The sequence below is a fragment of the Heliconius melpomene genome, chromosome 5, assembly GCF_056956725.1.
Source record: "Heliconius melpomene rosina isolate 202511_hmr_F chromosome 5, ASM5695672v1, whole genome shotgun sequence".
NCBI lineage: Eukaryota > Metazoa > Arthropoda > Insecta > Lepidoptera > Nymphalidae > Heliconius > Heliconius melpomene.
Window position 1 is genome coordinate 5,187,564 of NC_140393.1, and position 20,984 is coordinate 5,208,547.

The following is a 20,984-nucleotide window of genomic DNA, read 5'->3' on the forward strand; positions in this document are numbered from 1 at the left end:
CCCGTGGTCCGTTTCCTTGTTGATTCCTGATTTAAGTGGTCACTGATCAAGAAAAGATTTTGTAACCCTGCTCCATAGGTGTAGGAGTAGTATTTTTAGCCTCAATATCGCGCTATATAGCCTGCTATAGGTAGAATCGCTATTCGAATAAAAGAAAACTGGTAATGTCTTTAATTTCGTCTAATTTCTGATATATTATTTTAAAATACCATTTAGTACATTTACGTAACCACGATACTAATATAAGAAAACGAACAATATTAGTATGTGGTAAAAATCCATAGACGTCTATGAGAACTTCTTACGCTACTGTATTGCATTACAAAATGGCTGCCTATTTACAAATAAAAAATAATGCTTACTGCAACACTAAATTCTTAAGTAAGATATTTATATAGTGGTCTTTTCAGTTTCCCACTGTATATCATTGTGTGTTGAGTGGCGGAACTTAACCCCGCGTTTTGCCTGCCAGAGCGAAAAAAATAAAACATTAAAATATTTAATTTCTTCGAGTGGGAATCGAATCCACAACACTGTGCTCCTGCAAATACATGTTCTTAATCGGTATCTACATGAACAATTAATGATTTAAACCGGCCATGACCCCAGCACGACCAGTCGAAATTTTGTCGAGAATTCGTCCATAATAACCCACGCTTTTGAATGGCCCAGGTATACTCGTATAGTTAAATAACATTGTCTAGCGTGCGAATTTCATGTTTGAATTTTTATTCATCTTCCCTCATCTCAAAGTTCATTATACTTATTTAAAAGTATATGAAACCGGTATTTAAAATTTACCTTTCCCATAGCAAATTTAAAAAATATATGTTATAATTTTTTTTAACACGTTTATAATGAATATTATATAAACTTACACATGAAGTGCTTACTTACCAAAAATATTATTATCAGGCTATTATAATTATGTATATTTTATTGTATTTTTTAGCGTCACGCGTTTAGTGTATGCAAAGGGTACCTAGTGTTAAGACACTCCGTTCCTCATTGATAATGAGGAATATCAAGACATTGTGTGTTGAGTATCTTACATTTATTATATTATTTTTTCTATTAAATACATCATATTTTATAGAAAAAATAATGTAACATCACGTCTTTGATTAAGTACCTATATGTAGAAAAAATCTCTTACAAAATACTTCAATAATAATTTGTAACAGTGTATTGTAAAACTTATTTCTGTATCGTTTAAAGACTCGCCTATTTCCTTTGACGAAGATAACATAATAGTGTAAACATTGTGTAACTAAAATATTAAACACATTTATATATATGACGGCGCGTTGCTATGTATTAGTTTTAATTATAATTTCGCAATTATTACATTTCGATTTTAATTGATTTATGTAATGGATTATATTAGAAGAATATTTAAAATGGAGCGGGTAACCCCGAATAGGGTAGTAGGTGTAGCCACGAAGAATAGCGGATGTCATTGTTTGACAGCTATGGCGTGAGATGTTCACCAATTAACCTATTGGCTCCTAATCTATTGTAATTTTGTTAATCTTGTGAGATTTATTGTAAAACTGTTATGTAAACGAGTAATAAGACATTGTGGAATATAAGTGTGACTTTTATTTAAACATCTCTGTTGCTACAACGCCCACAAATGAATAGTAACAGCCAAGACCGCTTTGAGGCCCCTTCTGATGCTTCTACATCAGAAGTGGGATTACCAGCAACGAATAAGGAACAAAATACAGAACAGAGTGTTAAAATTTGACAAGATATGAAAATAGTAAAGAAATGTGAAGTTGAAAATTTATTTTTGACATGCAGAAACAAAATTTTACGGGAGCCATTAGTATCTGACATTTAAAAATTATGTTACGAAAGTTTAATTCTGATGCTGCAAACCACGACGTTCTCACTTGGTGTGACATATGTTTACAAGAAAAACTTATTTTTGGCAGTAATTTGATAATTACAATGAGTAAGGTACAAAAAGAGTTAAGAGAGAATTTGACAAATCCGAGATTGATTGGAATTCAAAATTGGATTGTGAAAGAAAAATCAAATAATAAGAAATTATGGAAAGTATTAAAAAATAAGTTAAGTATTCGTGACAATAAGAATATCGCTTCTGATTTAATGCGGAACTCAAGTTCTCGCAGGATTCAATTGACATAGTTAATGAATATTTCGTCAGCAATAGTGGAAATCTTGCCGAGAAGATAAAAAAAAGGTCTCCCAATATCAGTGGAAAACCACAAATAGATAACATCAAATCGTCGTTCGTTTTACTTGATACTGATGAAATTGAAGTTGTAAGAATTATAAATTCGTTAAAAAAAACTGACTGTGAAATTGGTGTAAGGGGTAACGAACACAAACTATTCGAAAGCTATCTGACGGATAGAATGCAATGCACTAAAATAGAAGAATATACCAGCATAAGCCTTCCTTTCAAATATGGCATTCCACAGTGAAGTATATTGGGACCAACACTATTTTTAATATTGAACTTACCTATAAACTTTGGAAAAGTCGTGTCTTTTGCTGATGACACCGTTTTACTGGTAAAAGGATAAACCTGGGAACAAGCCTTTAATAAAGCTCAGATTTGATACTGTTGAGACTCCAGCTGCAATTTATGGCGATTACTAAGTGTGATCCAAGAGAAGACGAGTGTTTATCTGCGTATGCCGGGCGCTGCTTATTACATTGTTCAAGAGTAATTAGAGGATAAACATGTATGGAAATAATGTCTATTGGATGTCATGCAGTATAGCGGCCAGCTAATTCTAAGGAAGTTGGTGTGCATATGGAGGTGATTACTCCAACTTGCTTCACGTGTGGTGAATGCGGCCACACCGCAATGCGCTGCATCAGTATGGATACCAAGGCAAGCGATGAACGGGTTGAACGATGGGTGAATGTTTGCTCCATTCAACTAGCTATGGATCAGTTCTTAGATGAATCTGGTGAGAAGTTTTCATTTTGTTTCGGCTCTGTTGCCGAATGCTCTTTAATAAAGTCAGCTCTGTCGAGATAGATAATAATAAGTCATGTCAAGATGCATTTACCTGACAATCAGCTAGCTATTAGCGCAGCTTTTATGAGTAGGACAACCAGGGCGAGTCCTTTAGAATTGTTAGTAGTAAAGGTTTCTATGCCTCTAAACTTAATGTAATTAGCCACGGATGAATTTGTTTTGAATCTTATTATCGAGCAATCGACACGAGCAAAAGAAGTTAATGCTTCTTCTGAGAAGGTTTAGTTTGATAAACGTAAAGTAAAGTTAAAGAATTAAGTAGGTGATTATGTGCTGTAACCAAACCAAGCTTGACCCAAAATTTTAAAGACTCTTAAAAGAGCCCGTAAGCCCGTAGTAATTGGCTTTCAATTCTAGTAGAACGTAGTAGTGCTGGAGATTGCAAGCAACAAAATAAAGTCAGAATGTGCCGATGACGGCCATGTTAAATAGTTACATACCCTTTTACCCTGTAGTAGCCTGTGTGGCTAAGACAAACAAACAAAGCTAAGACAAACAAAACAAACAAAAAAAAAAACCAAAAAAAAAAAAGAAAAACTAGCCTTTGTGGCAACGACTAGCCCTTGTGGCAACGACTAGACTTTGGGGGCAACGACTAGCCTTTGTGGCAACGACTAGCCTTTGTGGCAACGACTAGCCCTTGTGGCAACGACTAGACTTTGGGGCAACGACTAGCCTTTGTGGCAACGACTAGCCCTTGTGGCAACGACTGGCCTGTGTGGCGACGAGTAGCCTGTGTGGCGACGAGTAGCCTGTGTGGCGACGAGTGGCCTGTGTGGCGACGAGTTGCCTGTGTGGCGACGAGTAGCCTGTGTGGCGACGAGTAGCCTGTGTGGCAGCAGCTGGCCTGTGTGGCAGCAGCTGGCCTGTGTGGCAGCAGCTGGCCTGTGTGGCAGCAGCTGGCCTGTGTGGCAGCAGCTGGCCTGTGTGGCAGCAGCTGGCCTGTGTGGCAATGGCTGGCCTGTGTGGCAAGTACTAGCCTGTGTGGCAATGGCTGGCCTGTGTGGCAAAAACTAGCCTGTGTGGCAATGACTGGCCTGTGTGGCAATGACTGGCCTGTGTGGCAATTACTAACCGTTGTGGCAATGACTTGTCTGTGTGACTGTTAGCCTATGTGGTATTGAGGTATTGACTAACGGATGTGACATTTGTAAGATTGTTATGTTTGCCTTATACGAAACATTTCGTAGTATTTGTAATACACTTATAAAATTGTAATCATTATGGGTTCACTGTTACATCCACTAAGGGGAGATATTGTGTGGTCAGGAAGACCGAACGGGACGTATTGCAAAGCACTATGTTTATTGTTCACAGATTGAACCTATGCACACGAGGACGTGTGACGATGCAGGACGGCCGTGACGGCGCGTTGCTATGTATTAGTTTTAATTATAATTTCGCAATTATTACATTTCGATTTTAATTGATTTATGTAATGGATTATATTAGAAGAATATTTAAAATGGAGCGGGTAACCCCGAATAGGGTAGTAGGTGTAGCCACGAAGAATAGCGGATGTCATTGTTTGACAGCTATGGCGTGAGATGTTCACCAATTAACCTATTGGCTCCTAATCTATTGTAATTTTGTTAATCTTGTGAGATTTATTGTAAAACTGTTATGTAAACGAGTAATAAGACATTGTGGAATATAAGTGTGACTTTTATTTAAACATCTCTGTTGCTACAACGCCCACAAATGAATAGTAACAGCCAAGACCGCTTTGAGGCCCCTTCTGATGCTTCTACATATATATATATGTATATATAAAAATGTATAAGTTTTACGGTGTATCCCACACAGAACAGGGTAGGCAAAGGGAACCTGGCAGCCTAGTGTACTTAAGACACTTCCGTTCCCCACTTACCGCTAATTTCTGGAGGCGAACACTCAAGTGTTGAGTGGCTGAACTCAACGCAGCTAATATATTCATATTGTTTTTCTTAATTAAATTTACCTATATTAGAAACATTTGAAAGTTTCTAAGCCTTGTGTACTTTTATAAGTAGATACTAATATAAAGTTCGCATTAAAATATAACATGCATTTTTTTCTCTTTAAAATTTATTAAATTTTGAATTTGTTCGATATATTACCATAAAATTTACTATACTGATTATTTATAACAGTTTTCAGCAGAAAATATTTACAAAAAATATAATTATAATATTGCAACAAAACTTTCTTTTTACATCAGCAAAAGAAGAAGATCAGACCGCACCACCGACGTTGACTCTGCTTTTTACACTAACACCAAAAAAAAAGACTTACCTAGCCCCTAAATAAATACGAACAACTCACATGTCTAACAAACTTACTAATTTTACTATAAATCCAGCTAGAAGCGACTAAATATACGTATTTATTATTGCTTGTATAATTTTCATATATATTTATTAATTGCTTGATTATGAAAAGCATCTATTTAGTTTCGTAACAGATGTTATGCACTCATTACCTAAGATTCTAATCGTTGACATTTTTAAATTATATATAATTTTAAGAAATATTTTAATTAATAAGCATTTTCATTTAATTCCATACAACCGGAGATACAGCCCGGCCACTTCACGGTATGCACTATTAGAAGGCTAGTCGTGACCTTTACTTCACAAATAAATACAGGTAAAAAGTACCAATGTAATTCAGTACAATTTAATCCACAAGAGAATATTATAAATATAACGAACGCCTTGAAGTTCATTATTAATTTACTTATTTGCAATACTTGCCATTTCTTTCGTTTTCTATTAATATCATTCATTTAAAAAAAATATCTATGTATATTGAAAAGTTAAGCTTGAGTCAATTTAATAAAATAGATATTTATAGCAATTTAACAACGAACAACATTTTTTAAACTTTAACTTTCCTATCTATAAACATAAAGAATTAAAACAAACCCCTCATATTACTTGGAAGGTTGCCAAAATACAATAGTAAAAAGCAGCAATTAAATCGGTTCAGCCGTTTCTGACATTAGCTTGAACAAACGCATAGACTAACAGATATTTTTTTAATAATTCATTGTTTTTGGTTCTATTACATTATTAAACGTCACCAGTATTTTTTTTTCTTATATATCTTGCATTTACCGACACCGATCCGTTACGTTTTTATTAAAAGTATAGATAGATATAGATATATATAAAGGAGAATCTTAAATTCAAATTCAAAATATTCTTTATTTAAATAGGCAATTATTATAAGCACTTTTGAATCGTCGAATGAACATATGAACAAAAAGCTACCACCGGTTCGGAAGGCAGTTCTGCTGAGAAGAGCCGGCAAGAAACTCAACAGTTGCTCTTTTCAAAATCAATGGTACAATCTATTACATTAGCTGGCAGCTATCCTGCATTACATTCAATAGACATTAATTCCATACATGTTTATCCTCTAAATATTCTTGAACAGTGTAATAAGCTTTACTTGTTAGAATTTTTTTTACAGATATTTTAAATTTTGGTTAAAATCTTAATTTCTCAAATTGTAGATATTTTCTGAATACTGGCTGCGATATAACAATTTTCTTAACTTTGAAACTAAATGTTTTTATTGTTAAAACCTTTGTCTCGTGATGATAATTGCTTGCAACAATCGCGTGCATAATTCTATGCTATGAAATAACTCGTAATACAAGGTTACGTGTCACCTCTAGAACTGCAAGAGTTATACGATATCCTTTAACGTATTACGTTACATCTGTGGGACTTACTGCGCAAATATGGGAAGCCGTGGAAAAGGTTAAATTAAAACTCGTTGTATTATTATTTAACGGTTCTAAATTATCCTCTTAATATTATATTTTATTATTGTCAAATAATATTAATAATTACCTATGTACATTTTTTAAATACAAAAAAAAATGTTTCGTTTATATTTCCATTTCTACGCTCTGGTCTGGTCTGGAATTCCGCCACTCAATACGCAATGCCTCCAAAATTCGGCAGAAAGTGGGTAACGGAATGTCTTAACGCTAGGTTCCCTCTGCCTATCCTGTTGTGTGCGGGATAAAGCGTGAAGCTGATTTTTAAGTACATTTTTTAGTAGTAAGTTTTCTTTTTCTTTTTTTTTCTTTTAAAGACATATCAATTTTAAAAAGATATATAGAAAAAATCTATCGATAAGTTAATCTATCTGGTTTTATCCTTCTTTTCTAAGTTTAATAGTAATAGAAAGTGCTAAAGTTGGTCACAGCCAATATAACGAACGGTTAACACCACGCCAAATCGCGAAACGCATTCAAAATAGTAAATGTTAAAAGCTAAATGAATAGCATACCGTTATTTCCAAATGGACAAACGGACTGCTCTTCACTCACATATGATTCTCAATATTTATTTTTATTTTCCAGATTTTTAGTTACCCTATAACAGGAACCTATGGAAAATACAGTGAACTTTTCCATTTCCGTACACTAGTACTTTCCTCTATGTCAACAAGCGAAAAAACATATTTATTTTGCAAATCGAATTCAAATTTGATTTCTATTTAATTTAAAAAAAAATTGCAAAACTCTAGAACAGATTTGGTCATAACAATCTTTTTATTAGACTAAATAGTTACGTAAGGCGTTCTCATAAAAACATACTAAATATCCATTTCTATTCACCCCCCCAGATTAACAATGAAGAGATAAAAAAAAAGGATTTAACCAAATTGCATATTATAAAAGTAATAGTAACAATATCCGTTTCATATGCAAAACAAGACAAAGTTCACAACGGTGATGACCCTGGGAGTTTCGTATCCGCGAGACCGCGTTTCACTTTCTTACAATAAGCCTCTGTAAATACGTCACAGTAAGACACACTCGTGCAATCTGGTCGAAAGGAGATTTGGAGATTATTGTTGACAGTCTTTCTCTGTCTGTGGAGAGTTTTTGGAATTATTCTGTTTTTACTGATCTATATTTTGTATATCTGGATTTCCAGATGTCCCAGTCGGGAAAATATCTATGTTCTAGGACGTATATTTTACTTACTTACGTGTTATATGTACGGTAAAAGATATATTGTTTGAATAAATATTTATTAACAGAACATAATTTCTTATATTATTAATAATTATAAATTTGTTTTACAAATTATAATTGATATTTCCCAATTAAGTCATTTTTTTTGCTTATTTTAATATTTTTCAAATGAAAAACGCAAAATGCAAACAGAGATGAGATGATAAAAACGACAGTTAAAATTGACCATAAATTTATTGATGAAGTATGTATGGAGATATCTATATAATTTCTAATTTTCATACAAAGAATTTCTCTACATACAAAGAACATACGTACTTATATGGAAATATAAAAACCAAAATAAACTTTACCGCTATGTTGTTGACCGAGGACACTTCATTCTCTCCGCTAATTGCGTAACTGTGCCATCCTTTTTACGTCTACTTACATTACTGTTAATGCTCTCGTACAAGCTACGCCTTCTACCTTTTCCAAATAAGTCGGATTTTTATTGACTTTTCTTATAACATAGTTAACTAAAAAATCGTCGTCGTAGATTTTTATTTTACGATATTGTAACGAATTGAAATAGTAAGTTTACAAAAGAAAAATAAAGGAAACTCTATAAGATCTAAACTTTTATAAAAAATTGAAACTTAATTATAAAAAGTCATAATAATGATATCTTACAATTGACCTTAAGTAAAAAACAACAAAAATAACAAAGTTTTTAATGTATCTATTATATATACCTTATGTTATATAATATAGGATAGCCAATTAGTCGTACTAATTAAATTCAGGAATATCAATGAAAACTTTCGATATTAATATATATCAAGCACTTAGAAACTCGCTATATACATATATATATATATAGTATGTCTTCTTATTAAGAACGTGACAAACGTATTAATTTTAACGTAATGAAAATAGGTCAGGTATTTATGTAAGAAAAGATGCTGCATTTTCTACCATCTCTACCACTGACTACAAATAATCGATTTTAAAACATTCTATTTGTTTCACCTAATTTTATGACACTGAAATGGTGGCATGACATTTACTTCATTAGTGTTATGACATGCCAAGAAAAAAATTATAAATAATTTTTAATATAATAGTTTGTATGGTTCGTTCTCGTTATTTGTATTTTTGTAGAAAAAAATATTTTAAAAATATATATGTACTAGATTATGTTATATACATATTATACAGTAATGTTACTTTCTGTATTTTCTTTATGAACACATACTTTTGCTGTGATTTTCCTTGCATAAATAAAGAACTCATTTTATATTAGAACTTTAAAGGAATCTAATTGTAATTACTTTAAGAAATATATTATTTTTCTTCAATGTAGGTAATGTAACTTATATTTACGCGATAGAATACATAAAAAAATATATATTTATTGACGTTTATATTTTCATTTCTTCGCTTTAGTTCTGGCACTCAACACGCAATGCCTCCAGAATTCGACAAAAAAAAGGAGAACGGAGTGTCTTAACACTAGGTTTCCTCTGCCTACCCTGCTGTGTGCGGAATACAACGAGAATTCTTAAAAAAATACAAAGATTTAAATGCAAAGTAACATTTATAAAAAAAACGTAATATTTACAAATACTAGAACATATAAACCAGTGTAAATTGAGCTAAATGAGTATAAATAAATATTTTTGTTAACAGTAAAAAATTGCTCAGTTATTCGGGAGTTACGTCTACGTGACCTAAAACTGCCGGAGTGACATACGTGTCACTTTCTCCAACACCGATCTATTTTCGTATACCTTATTAGGGACGTAAATATTTTTCTGTTATTATTTTATTTTCATAATAAATTCTATTATTAGAGTATGTATATATTGAGATTTACTCGACCAGATTAAAAAATAGAAAGTATCTATTTTAATTTATTATCTACTTATCAAGTGTCCAAAAATCCAGGCCAGTCGTGGTGTAGGGGCACAAACTGTGTGTGACTGTAAGCGCGACTGGTTGTAGGTTCGATCCCCACACGAGGAAATGAAATATTTATTTAAATTTTAATCTCCTCACTCTGATGTCGAGGCCAATCTCGGCGTCCGCCACTCAACACGTAATGTACGTAATGCCTCCAGAATAACACTAATATCGAAGAATCCTCCAATCCAAATAGGGTAGGCAGAGGCTACGGGATACAGCGTGAAGTTGATTTATTTTTAAATATCCAAAAGTACCACTATATTATTAGTTGAGGTTCAATCTCTATTGCTACTTAAAAACCATCCAAAATCTTCTCTTAACAACAAACTCCATACAATAATTAGCTTTATGCTGTTTATTAGGTATCTATATCGTTTGATACCAGTAGTGTGACTTTAAACGTGACAGCTTGAGGGTTCGATTTTCATTCGAGGAAAGGAGTGTATTAACACTAAGTTTCTTCTGCCCAAATAAATAACAGACATAGACACAATTAACAATACCACAAACAAAACTACAATTATTTCAAACAAATGTAAATTTAATTTAAAAACAACTATTTATAGTTAAATAAACAACCAGTTGTTACATGATAGATACTCTCGGGTGCCCCTGAAACCATTGACTAGATGGTTTTTTTCACGTTTCACTGATCAAAGCGTTTCCACTCTTTAGTCAATTGCTTGATTCTGATATTGTATTTTTACATTTACGTCATAATCTCTGGTGTCTTGTTAAAAATCAATCGAAATACAATGTTTATGTAAAGTAGAGAAGGGTTTTTTCATAAATATCTTTTAATAGATAACTACCTATATAAATCTACATACATATAAATTTAATTAAAGTATCACTCTGTTATTTCCATATAACTGTGTTATTTCAAGTATGTATAGTATTTTACACTACACTACAATACAAACAATTGATTTTTTTTCTTTCTGTTCGAGCTAATCTCCGGAATAGCTGGACTGATTTTTATGAGACTTTCACTGGAAGATAGAGGAGGCTGAGGAGCATCATAAAAGCTACTCTTTTTACAAAAGTAACCCGCGGTCTGTTTGAAATTATCTACTAAATTTGATATTTTTTTCAAGAAAACAAATAGACTTCCAAAAAGTTTAAATTAAAATGTATTTAGCAAAGATAACTATAATAACTAACTGCTTTTCACTAAATACACAAAATGAATAAAATATAAAGTAATTAATAGTAGCGGGCCAAGCTGCGAGCGAGCCGCTAGTATAACGTATATTTTACATTATTTCACCATTGAATTGGAAAAAGTTAAGTAAATCTCGGTTGTTATTAAAACTAACATTATTAAATAATAACGCACTATCTTACAAATTTTTAAATAGAGACCGGTTGTATGTATATATATAATTAACTAGCGGCCCGCTCGCGGTTTCACCCGTGTGAACTATGTTATTATTAATTTCTGTCTCCATGGCTACGTCCTAGTGACGTCTATGCAATTTGAGACTCCTAGCATTTAGTAACGAATGACAAAGACAAATGTCATTAGTAACGAAGTTTCATACCAACCTTCAACCCCAAAAACAACCCCTTAGAAGTCGAATATTACAAATTTCCGTCTTAGCGAGCACCTACGTCCTATAAGTAAGTAACTCCTATGCAAAATTTCTGATTCCTAGCACATGTAGTTTCTGAGATTTCGTGATGAGTGAGTGACCTTTCGATTTTTTTTATATATATAGATGACAAAACATATATTTCCTCATTTCCTTCTAATTATACAACTGTCACCCTAAACCTATTTGAAAGTAAAACCACACCACCAATACCAACATATCACAATATCACAGTTCGATACGGGCACGGCGGCGGCGGCGGCGGTGCACGTTAACGGTAGGTGAATTACGTAAATAGTTTCATAACATTATCGGGTTAATTAGAAAGTGAAGCGTGATTCATACTGTTTTAGTGTAATCTGAGGGTTTATTTAATTTCTTTTATCTTTTCTGTTTGTATTGCACCTCTAGACTTCTAGAGTTTCCCCAATATCTATTTGATAAGATTTTTTTGTTACTTAAATTGAATTGTTTCTAAGGAGAGCTAAAATAGACAAAAATTTGTTTTTAATTTATTGGTTAAGATCGATATAAAAATTTAAATAATATTACCTAAAATCAGATTTAATAAAAAAAAATCCTTTTTTTTCATGTATATTTCATATGTTATTCTTGAAAAAAACAATAAAGAGATAGAAGAGATCTCTTATAGAGATAAGTCCACCTTTGTACACAAAATGTCTATATATTGTTTATTATGTATTTTTTTTAATGCAATAAAGAATATGATATAATATTAGGTATATTAACATAAAAATTATTTATTTACTAAAACTAATTAATTTTTCAATAACACGCATGTTATTGTCAACAACACGTTACATTCTCTTGCACTTGCAGGGCTTGAACTATATTTAGTTCGTTCATTAATTAGCCTTGTGAAAAAGCGTAGTTTTAATTAGTTAAGTTAAGAGAACTTTGACTAAACAAGAGTACTTTTAAAATGTAGGCTATACGGTAAACGAGATATCGAAGTGATTTTATATTTTTTATTAGGTTACCCTTTTATAATATACAGTAAAAGGTGTAAAAATATATATTATTTTAACTTGCTCCAACGCTATGGTGAATTTTATAATTATAATGGTAATATATTCCTTACTGGAACTTGTTTTTAATATCTACGGAGTAAATTTTAAATGTAAACAACATTTCAGGTTTCTTCTCAATAACTTATTCTAGCTATGTTAATGCTTATAGGGAGTTTTCTTCTCAGCTTATGAAGACAGGTAGTTTTAGCTATGTATTGGTATCTTTATAGTAGCGAGGTACTAAGATGTTTAACTTTTTAGAGTTTTGTAAGTAGTTGCTTAGAATCTAAGTATTTTATAAAAATAATCCTTTAAAGTCTTTAGTCATATTAGAATAATACATATAAGAGTTTATGGGAGCACTAAGGAAGGATTTTTTAAATTTCTTACGGGAACAGGAAATAATAGTTTTTTGCATCACATTTCTAAATAGGTTTAAATTGAGAAATCTTACCTACTATTTGCTACTCGGCACTATGAAATGAAGAAGATATCTGTTATCCTAAAAGCCCCTTACTTTGTGAAGTAAAGATTATCTAATAACTATTAATTATGACAAAATCTTTCATAAAAGACATGTTAAAACGCTAATAAAATTATTACGTAAATTTTGTATCCTAATATATTGTGACACAGATTATTAATTTTTTACATATTTTTTTATCAGTGCAACGTGGCTTAGTGCCTAAAAGCTAGATAGTGGTAGGTTTGATTTCACTCGAGGTCTTATGTTAATTTATTTTGAATTCATATTTTAATTATATGACAAATTTCATACAATATGAGACAAAAAACATTTTATGAACGCTATCTCTTCAAATACGGAAATCTTAATCCCTCGAAAAAGATTACAGATAAAAAAAGATATAACATGAATTAAATATGTACCTACTTCATTAATTTCCTTTATTCTGTTCTTAAAATACAAAACAAAAATGCACAGACATTATATATATATATATATATATATATATATCTTATGTTTTTTAAAGTAGGTATTTATGAATAGATGGGTAGCGCTTATCAGTCGCGTCACGTATTCGCAACAAAAGCAGTTTTGTACGGATAAACGTTAACACGAATCTTTGTTCTCTTCATGTTAATTGGAGACGATACTGTAATGCAAAAATGTCGTCAAAGTACATCGGCTTTTTTCTCTATATTCAATAACTAACTAACTGATATTCGAGAAAATATATGTACCTGAAATATCTTCGTTATTCCAGATACTATTTTAGTTAGATGGTTGGTTTTCGTTATCAATGCAATTTTAAATCATAATCCATACCTATATTATAAATTCGAAAGTAACTCTGTCTGTCTGTCTTTTACGCAATCAGGCCCAAGCCGCTAATTTAATTGTGATAAAATACTCATATAGAGATACTTGAGGGTCTCGGGATGAACATAGGATACTTTTTTTCTCATATTTGTAATATTATCGATATATTAAAATACTTATTAATTTGACATGCAACTTATTCCGCCATGTTAATAACAACCGTTGCTATGAGACCGTTGCTAAGCAACCATTTGCAAAGTTTGTTGTTAGAAAACGTCACCCAAAATGAGCTTGCTTAACGCATCTCTCTATTGAAAACTGAAAATAATTTCATAAATATATTTAATAAATATTCGTATAGTTCAAGCGGGCGTAGCCGCGTTCCGGTCCACTAGTATAAGAATAGATAAGCGAAGTAATGTATCATATCATACTCTAGATCCCTACGTGACTACGAGACGAGAGACGTGTGGAGGTTATAATTAATCTAAGATTTTAATTTAAAATTGTATAGATTTCATTTGATTTATTTTCTTTTTATACTTAAGCTTAATTTTAATGGATTGTACTGACAAAGGTCTAAGAGATACGGTTAAACAATAATATGTCTTCAAATAATGTTTTTCTATAGCCCATGTAGAAAAATGTAGTGTTTAATAAATATGAAATTATAAAGAGAAAGCACAGTCGTAAATACCATTTGTAAACGAAGATTTTTTATCAAATTAGCGAATGGTTGGCGAGGGAATCGGTGGAGGGTCCTTGGACCAAGAATCCTCTTGTAAATTTATAATTCGTTTTTACAATTACTATTATACATTATTATAATCAATGCTTTTAAATAGCCAATGTCCAGTTTTATTCTAGCAACTTCCGACCGGTTTTTATCCCGATTCAGAAAAGTGATAGTCATCTTACTTCGAAACCTAGTCTTGTTTTCATATGTTCACCTACATACAATGTAAGTATTTAAGGAACTTGTTTACAGCGATTTCTTTAACTTTCCAACACAAAAATAATGTAAAGAAAAGGTTTGAAAACAAAAAATAAATATAAACAAAAAAGTAAATTAAAAATAATTAACTTAAATCTCTAATATAAAAAAATTTAAAGGTTTAATGAAAATCAGATCTTATAATATTTTCATTTCATATAAGAAATGTTAACGTTGGCATTTATTACAATGAACCTTATCTTGATTGCAGAAAAGTGGAAACCGTTTACGAAAGATTACTTGCTGTTTTCATCACGTATAGTTAGCAAATATAGTTTATACGAGTATACCATGTAATAGATTACAAGGAAAAATTTTGATTCTATAATTTTATATTTATTTATAGGTAAAATTATAATTTGTATAGGTACATCTAATAAAAGGGCCTAAATTAAATAATAATGCATAGATGGAAAAAAAACAAAAATATATTATAGATAAAAAAACAAAATATTTTATTTAACATATCCATTAACAAATCTTCTGGTTTAAGACATTTATTTCTCATAAGAATAAATTCACTTACATGAGACAGTAGTACAATAATAATTTGACGGGTACATTGCGCTAAGTTAGTAAATTAATGCTTATACAAACAAAATGTAGGGTAGTTATTATAAGATAGCAAAGGAATAAGATCCGCTGGAAGTGCCGCTTAGTAATCATTGTATTAATGTGAAGATATTTTATTTACTCGTTTTACATTATTCACATATATTTTTTAGGGTTTTTATTTTAGTATTCTTTATGTTTATATTACTATTTTTGTTGTTACTTTTTTAATGTTATTTTATTATTATTATTATTATTTATTATTTTTTAAATATTTTTTTTTAAATATTTTTTATTATGTTAAGGAATATGTATAGGCATTACATTTTTTACGTAATTTTTAAGAAGTCTTTTAAATTTAGATGTTGATTTTGATTCTTTAATATCCTTTGGTAGTTTATTATATAAATAGGCACCTTCAAACATTATATTCTTTTTGCCATAATTAGTTCGCGGTTTGTGAAGTTTGATGTCGTTAGCATTTCTTAGTCTAATTTTTTGTATACTTTGTTTTTTTGTAAATGTAATGTTTGTATGTATGTCTTTGCTTAATATTTTACGTACTAAAAGACAGCTGTTATATACATAGGTTTGATAAATATTTAGGAGCCCTGTTTCATTATATATTTTTTTAGTTTTATTTATTTATTTAATCTTACATATTGTTGCTTCACGATATATAATAAAATAGTTGAAATTAATTTCACAATTATTTACTTTACATAAAAGGATTCTGTAATAGTAAAATTTAAAACATGGCTCTCTTATTACAACCCTATTCCGAGCTCCGCCATTCTTATAGGAACTTTGTAAAGGTCATGGCTAACATATTATTAATAGACGTTACAAATAATGAATATTAAATATTACAAGTGAGGGTTAAGTTCCGCTACTCAACACGTGTTGTTGGCAAATATTTATTTATAATATTATGTTTATTACACATAAAAATTTGGAATTTAGCAGAAAGTCTCTGTCTACCTTGCTAGATGTGGAATAAAGCATAAACCTAAAGAAGAAGAAACAAAGACTAAATAGTACATAGTTATTATGCCAGATCAGGAATATGGAAAGAAAAATGCCCCTAAAAGAAGTAATTCCTAAAATAGCTGATTAAAAATCATTATCAAAAAAATTCTGTAACTGGAATATTCCAACAGAAACTACTAATAAAATGATTCTTGTATTTTTATTAGCATGTACAGATGTTCAAAAATATCATTACCTAATGTTCAATGTATGGCAGCACTCCAAGCACAACAACATTGTTTACAAACACTAAACGCCGAAATGAAAATATTCACATGTCGAAGAGAAATAAGAAGTGATTTCTTAAAAACTTATTTCTATTGTACGATTCTTATTAAAGATACGGTAGAATTATTATGGCTTTTTTATAACAATATATGACTATATACGGAGGCCGTCCTGGCGCAGTGGCCCAAACGTGTGGGTTCAATTTCCACTTGCAGTAATCAAATATTATTAAAATTAATAAATATATAAATATTTTAATATTATTTTTTTGTAGTAGAAGAAGAAGGAAAGTGGATGGAGTGTTTAACACTAGGTTCCCTCCACTTATCCCGCTATATGCAGAAAACAGCGTGAAGCTAAGAAAAGAAAGTTATAATAAAATCAATAATATATATGTATAATATTCACATTTAATTACAACAAAATTGTTAAGATTACAAAAAAATATAATATCGATATTATACAATCATTATTATTAATCGATTGATGTCACAATCGATATCTATTATATATATAGGTCGTAATTAGGAAAGCATAACGCCGATTAAAATCGATTCTCGAACGTGACTTTACAAAGTCCGATAGTTTTTATCAGTTACTTCTGGTTATAATTATTCCACGGACGTCTCGAATTATAAAGAATAATTAAATCGACTACCTCAAACCCGCATGCGAGCACGCAACTTGCACTTGATTGCGACATCACTTTCACTCGCTAGGCAGTGCCAATGATATCTATTTGTGACTACTGTATTTAGATGGCATGTATTTAGAAACTATAGAATTATTATTTTCTTATTTGTTCATTAATATTTGTTATTATTATTAATAATAACATTTTTAATAATAATAATAACGATATTGTTATTGAAGCTTTACTTAAGATGTTTACCATATAATTATTGGTCTCTACTACATATAATAAATAATGAAAATAGAATTTCAGTAACTGAATAGAATAAATATATATTTAAACCTTAATATCAATTATTTTAGTTGTTTTTATTTAACTCTTGAGGTCACGTAAATACCATGAGGACCCCCCGGAGCGCATGTATGAAGAGGTTGACGATAGTAGACGAGGCGAAAGAGGTATGCAGAGACCATAGCGTTTGGCACTCCGTTCTCTCTGACTACCCCACTAAGGATACAGCGTGAAGTTAAGTTAAGGGAAGTTAAGTGAGTAAGTTAAAAAAATTTCTTTAAAAAATCTTTATCATTCAAATATTTGAAATAAAAATTACGTTACAATAATAGTAAATACAAAAAAAAGGTTTATTTAGAATTTTAGTCGTCGCTTATAGATGCACTGGATTGCAATAACATCCTTCTCCAACTATAATAGTCAACCGTTTCAAATAAGTATGATGATGTGCTATTTCCTTCTTATTTCTGCAATACTCGTCATTTAATCTTAAAGTATAGAGTGGGCGTTCTTCCTCATTGAGGGTAACTGCTTCTTTGTCAGCTGTGTTATTGTCTGGGCATTGTTGCTTTTAGTTTAACAGTAAAATATAGATATGACTGTAAATAGATAGATTGTAGGTTCGATTCACACTCTCCGGAGAAGACCGGAGTTCAGCCATTCAACTGGCAATGACTCCAGAATTCGGCGGAAAGTACGGAATGGAATCGTCTTAATGGGAACTAAGTGTCTTAACAGTAGGTTGTATGAGATTCAGAGTGAAGCTGGAAAAAAATAAAAATATGGAAATAACAAGTACTATGCTTATAATATTTGTTCTCAAAGTAGATCGTTTTAAAAACCTAACCTTAATACAGTTTAACAAAAAATATCTTATTACCTTGTCCGAAATGTCAGGGAGATATTAAGAGCTGGTTATAAGGTCACCTATCTATGGATTTGTATTTAATATTATAACAATAAGAAAAGAATGTTAATTAAGAACGTAAACTGTCAAATTATGTCGGTAGATTTATTTGTAATTATAAAAAAATTCTAAAATATTCTAAAGTCTAATATTTAGTAAATATATATTTTATATTTAACTATTGAGGAAGGTCATGTAAATAGCATGAGGGCCCCCCGGAGGGCATGTATGAAGAGGTTGACGAGGCTAAAGAGGTATACAGAAAACATAGCGTTTGGTACTCCGTTCCCTCTGACTACCCCGTTAGGGATACAGCGGGAAGCTAAGTTAAGGTAAGTTATGTTAGTTATTTAACTATTGATGTGCTTTAACAATAGTAAATTGTAATTGTTTTATATATCTAATTAAGCACATAGTTAGTAGGTAAGTACTATAAGTCCTTGATATTCACGCATGAAAAAATATACTAACCCTGTAAAACTATTTATTACATTTACACTAATTACACCAAATAATTATATATGTAGTCTTTGCCGGAACTTTGCTACATACTATCCTTCTCAACCAGGAAGTTGTTGAAAAAATAAATAGATTATTATATAATACGCACTTAAAACCCAATGTATATGACTTGTTCCTTTGTTTTTAGGTGCAAATCAAATACTGCAAATCGAATTGATATTCTGAAGGCAATGCGTGTGGAGTGGTGGAACTCAACACCGCGCTTTTGTCTCCACATCAGTGTAAAGAAATGAAAATATTAAATAAAATATAAATTAATAATCTAATTTCTATATTTAATCTTGCTATATATTATGGAGCTGTAATAATTCATAATATATCTAGTAGCCAGTTGGCGGACAGTCAAACAATCGAGTAAAGTGTGCGCAATTCCCCGGTTCAATGACAAAGGCAAACAATGCATGACCGATTCAAATGGCAATTGGCTTATTATTATCAATGGAGAAATCCACAGTATGGGCGGCTGTATCGAAATTACGTATACATGGAATTACAAATACGGTAGATACCTCTACCTCTACATATACAATGGTAAACAAAGTTTGAAACGGTTGTCCTCTTAGCACCTTTCGTTCTTCATATATTTTGAATTAATTTATTCTTTTTATCATATTATTACTTATATTATTATGCACATTAATATTATATTTTAAATTAAGACATTATGGATTCGGTCCTAAATAAACTAACGTATAGCAGTTGTATTTCGACATAGACACTCACGCGTATACAAAACTTAGAGATTGTAAAATATACAAATTGAATAGAGAACTATTTAGTTTTAAAACTAACGTTTACCTGTCTCTGGGTTTTATCCGGAAGAATAATAGACAATTCAAACGATCTGTTCTTTTTGTCGCGGCTGCCTGATCGCATTAGCTTAGTCGACGTCCTAGTAATACTCTGGGCCTTCTCAGGTAACTTCAACGCCACTATAGACATACTACGGGACAGCCGCCTCCCCAGCTTGCGCGTGCGCAGCGACATCGAGCCGCTAAGCCCTCGCTTACGAGGCTCTTGCACGACATTATCCTCCACAGTCACCCCCTCACTGGCACCAGCCATTTCACTATCTTATAACACAATATATTCCACAACGTCAATCACATCTCCGTCTACACCGAGTCACAAAACTGACACCAAAACACGAGAAAGTCCGTCACCACTGAGTCATCCTCATCAAATCCGTCTTGCACAGCTTAAATTTAATAGTCAATCTGCATTATAGCTAACTGCACAACGACAATCGAGAGGGTCGCGTTCGAACGGGTCCAGTGCAGATCATATGGTCACGGAGCCGGTTTGGATTGCGCACAGATCTATCTATCTATCTATCTATCTATCTATTTATTTGAAGTAAACAGAAAATATCAGTACAATTGATTCGATAACCTCGATATCGTCAACGTGTATTCGAAAAGCGTATTGTATATCGTGATTATAGCGTTTAAATAGGGCGCGTTATCGTAGAGCGCGAAAGAAATATGAGGAGACGCGACGTGCGCGCGGGTCTTTGCGATGTAGCCGACTAGAGGTAGAGCGGCCGCGGCCGGGGCGGCCAGCAGAGCACGCTCGACGCCCCCGCCTCTGTTAGTGCCAGTGCCACAATATAAGTGATTGTGGCTGTCACTTAAATGCAATTGCTTATCGAATTATATTGTGCCACTAAACTAAACGATATGACACCAAACAAATGATCTTTTGTATATCACTATGAATGTCAGCAGCTCTCTCACGATTTTTGACTTTGACATAATATTGGCAGTTGGTGTAACGGGACAGTTTTTTTAGATGTTAATAATGATTGATGAATTTCATGATGTATATATTTATTGCTACTAGGCAGGAGAACCTAGTGTACCTCATTTTCTACGTTTTCCATCATTTTGCATCGGCCTCTGGAGGCATGTCGTGTTTATCGCGCTTTGATACCAGAGCGAAGAAATAAAAATAATAAATATTTTTATCA

General features: G+C 31.8%; 1 protein-coding gene across 1 annotated transcript in view; it reads right to left on the reverse strand.

The window, feature by feature from the left end:
- Positions 1-20,582, reverse strand: part of LOC146539009 (uncharacterized) — a 109,254-nt gene extending 88,672 nt beyond the window's left edge. The window contains exon 1 of the mRNA XM_085185305.1: positions 19,814-20,582. Within this exon, the coding sequence (XP_085041431.1) occupies positions 19,814-20,080 (267 nt within the window). The 5' untranslated portion in view covers positions 20,081-20,582. The remainder of the gene's footprint in view (positions 1-19,813) is intronic.
- Between the last annotated feature and the right edge of the window lie 402 nt (positions 20,583-20,984).